The sequence below is a fragment of the Apium graveolens genome, chromosome 2 (genome assembly GCF_009905375.1).
Source record: "Apium graveolens cultivar Ventura chromosome 2, ASM990537v1, whole genome shotgun sequence".
Taxonomy (NCBI): domain Eukaryota; kingdom Viridiplantae; phylum Streptophyta; class Magnoliopsida; order Apiales; family Apiaceae; genus Apium; species Apium graveolens.
Window position 1 is genome coordinate 165,294,337 of NC_133648.1, and position 3,362 is coordinate 165,297,698.

Below are 3,362 nucleotides of genomic sequence, written 5' to 3' on the forward strand. Positions count from 1 at the left end.
AGTGTGATGGTTGTCAGAAGCACACACCAGTTGTCCGACAACCCCCCAAGATGCTGTCTTCCATCAACTCTCCCATCCCCTTCGCTATGTGGGGAATGGATATTCTCGGGCTTTTCCCCATGGTCACGACACAAAGGAAGTTTTTAATTATGGCTATTGACTACTTTACTAAGTGGATCGAAGCCAAGCCTTTAGCCAAGATTATGACCAAACAAATTGCACAATTCATGTGGGAAAATATCATGTGCAAATATGGAATCCCTCGTATCTTGGTAACCGATAATGGAACACAATTCAATAATGAGGAATTCAGGACGTACTGTGAAGATGATGAGATTGATCTGCGGTTCACTTCCGTGGCCCATCCTTAGGCCAACGGACATGCAGAAGTGGCAAATCGAATTATTCTGGATGGATTAAAAAAGAGGATTGAAAAATCCAGGAATAACTGGGTAGATGAGATACTTCTGATATTCTGGGCTTACTAACCACCTGTAGAGTCACTACGGGGGCAATGCCATTTATGTTAGCATATGGGGAAGAAGTAGTCATTTCAGTGGAGATATCACATTCATCTCCGAGAATCCAAGAATACAATGTTGAAGAAAATGAGGAAGGACAAAGGTTAGCCCTGGAATTAATAGATGAAGTGCGGGATGAAGCACATGCGAATATTATGGAATATCAGAAAAAAGCTTCCTTTTATTACAAACTAAGGGTGAAAGAAAGGTTTTTCAAGCAAGGTGATTTGGTCTTAAGGAAGGTGGAAGCTTCTGGAGTAGGCCAGAGGGGAAAACTCCCCCCGAATTGGGAAGGGCCATACAAGATTAAGAGCGTTCAAGAAAGAGGATTCTACAAGTTGGAGACTATGGATGGAAATGAAGTACCAAGGACTTGGCACGCTCAGAACCTGAAAACTTATTAAATATAGTTCAACGGAGAGAAAATACTAACTTATGATTCAAAAGCACCATAAAGTTTTGCTCGCTTGGGATTTCATATTCTAGTTCAATAGGATTTCTGTTTTAGTTCATAAAATTTATATAAGGGATGGATCCTAAAGATTTATGAAATTTGTGAAGTTTTCAATACCTAATGTTGAGTTTTTGAAAAACATAATAGAGCGAAAGTATAAAATCCAAATGCAGATAAATATAAGAACAATAAAGTTCGATAAATAAAGAGACTACATGTCCTGAGCATAAATAACATAAGTAGCAAAGCCACACAAGGCCTATAAAAACTCTAAGGAGCGGAAGTGTTCTCCGCGTCCATATCATCTCCTCCGCTCTCACTCGATGTCTCAGCAGTACCGGTCTAGAAGGACGAGGAGCTGAGATCCTCCGCGACAGGCCTAGAAGATGACTCTAGAGCAGGAACCAACTGGGTATGAAAGATATCCTCAAAGATAACTATGCGGGAACGAAACCTTTTTAGTAAAGTCTCGTCATATGGACAAGGATAGTCCGCAGGGTTAATATCCGGACAAGCGTCGTTCACGGTCCCAAGGGCCGTGTCCCAACCAGTCCTGAAAAACATGGAAAAACCGAGTCATCCATAACCCGCATGGTCTGAGTGAACTTATCTGTGTCCAAGTAAGCGTCAATAATTCTATCTTTCTCAGCTTTAAGATTCACCAACTCCGCATTGGCCTCAGAAAGTTCCTCCTCTTTGCGCTTCATCTTCATTTCCAAGGCCGTATGCTTGAACTTCTGCTTCGTCAAGGCCCTGTAAGATTTCTCCAAAGCCTTCTTCCAAGACTCGAGATGTCTCACAGCCGCCTGGAAATGAGAATTGGTCTGAAATAAGAAAATAAAATATGTGATATGGCAAGACAAGCTTCATGCTTTAAAAAAAGGGAGATGTTTAAAATTAGAAAACAAAAAACATACTGAGGCAATGGAATGAACTCCCATAAGCTTCACACGCTCCAGGTCCTGGCCGGCCACAATATCTGTACAGTCCTTAGGAGTAATGGAATGATAGGACAAATCCCAAGCATGCTTCGTGGAACCAACCACGGTATCTCCACGACGAAAGCCCCAGAGAGGCTGAAATGAGCCCGTAGGAGTAGGAGCAGGAGTGGCAGGGGTTTCAGTACCCCCTGAAGAGACCTCCACCATGGATTCTTTGTGTTTCTTCAAGAAGCTAGGCTTTGTAGCCTTACCACGGGGATCCAATCCTGTAAGCCGGGTCTAATACATCCTAATTGTTTCCTCAACAACCGGCACGACAAAGTTGTTTATCTCATGGGCTGCTGAAAAAGAAACAGAAATGAAGAATAAGTTATATTAATAATGTCTAAGTAAAGGAAAAAAAAGTAGAGAAAGAGAAATACCCTGCCGAGTGACTGTAGAAAGTCCCACATGGATTAGGGAAACTTCTCCAACAAAGTCCAACTGGGAGTCTGACCCTCATCTTTAATAAGCTCCCTATATATAATGTTTTCCTCTTCTGATAGGCGAATGATTTTGGGGCTGCCATCACTAACTTTGCCAAAGGAAGACCTAAAAAGGGTGCCCCAGTCACCATTCTCCCATCTTAACCAACAAAACTATCCCTCCAGTGCTGGTTGTTATCAGGGATGGAGGCACTTTTGAAAATTTGTGGGCACTTGGGCCTCTGCCTAATGTAAACCCAACCACAAGAGGATTCGGCACTGTTATAGCATTGGAAAATTTTCCTAATTAAGGCTATAGAAAGGGGAAAACCATGCCTAAGGCATAGAACCATAAAACATATAACATTTCTCCAAGCATTGGGTGGAAGTTGACACAAGTTAACTTGTAAGTAAGCCAATAACCTGGGAATAAACTCGTGAAAGGAAAACCTAAGCCGCGGATAAAGGGCATCTACATAGATAAAGAGAGTATCTGGTTTCCAGTGGCATGTACGATCACCACCGTCAACATGTGTTAGGTCCCGAATTATCGTAGAAGGGGGTTGAATACGATATTCACTAAATTAAAAATTCTTTCGAATCTTTAGCGGATAAAATATTTAGTGCTCGGTTAGTGGTTCCGTGTTCTTGAGAGGAATAGTGTTTGGAACGATAAAAATGAGGAACACAAGATATTCGGGGAAATATATATTCATATATAAATCCTCGAGGGTGTTGCTACACTCCGATAAATAAATTAACCGGCTACAATCTAAGAACAATAAAGTTCCTAGCTACTACAAAGATTTACAAATCAAATCCTATACAATAATCTAGCTTTTGTTTGAACTAGGATTTAATTACCGGATAACGATTATAATGCCCTTAAGAATATACAAGAGTTAAATCGGGCATTATAACGTTACTCCGGTGAGAAGTTAAACGGATAAACAAATAGCTTGAGCTTCTCTGTAAATCAATG

At 41.0% G+C, this 3,362-nt stretch overlaps 1 protein-coding gene across 1 annotated transcript; it reads left to right on the forward strand.

Annotated features, from left to right (window-relative positions):
- The first annotated feature begins 514 nt into the window (after positions 1-514).
- Positions 515-925, forward strand: LOC141695280 (uncharacterized). The gene has a single exon (XM_074499541.1). The coding sequence runs from the start codon at positions 515-517 to the stop codon at positions 923-925; it is 411 nt and encodes a 136-aa protein (XP_074355642.1).
- Positions 926-3,362: the final 2,437 nt, after the last annotated feature.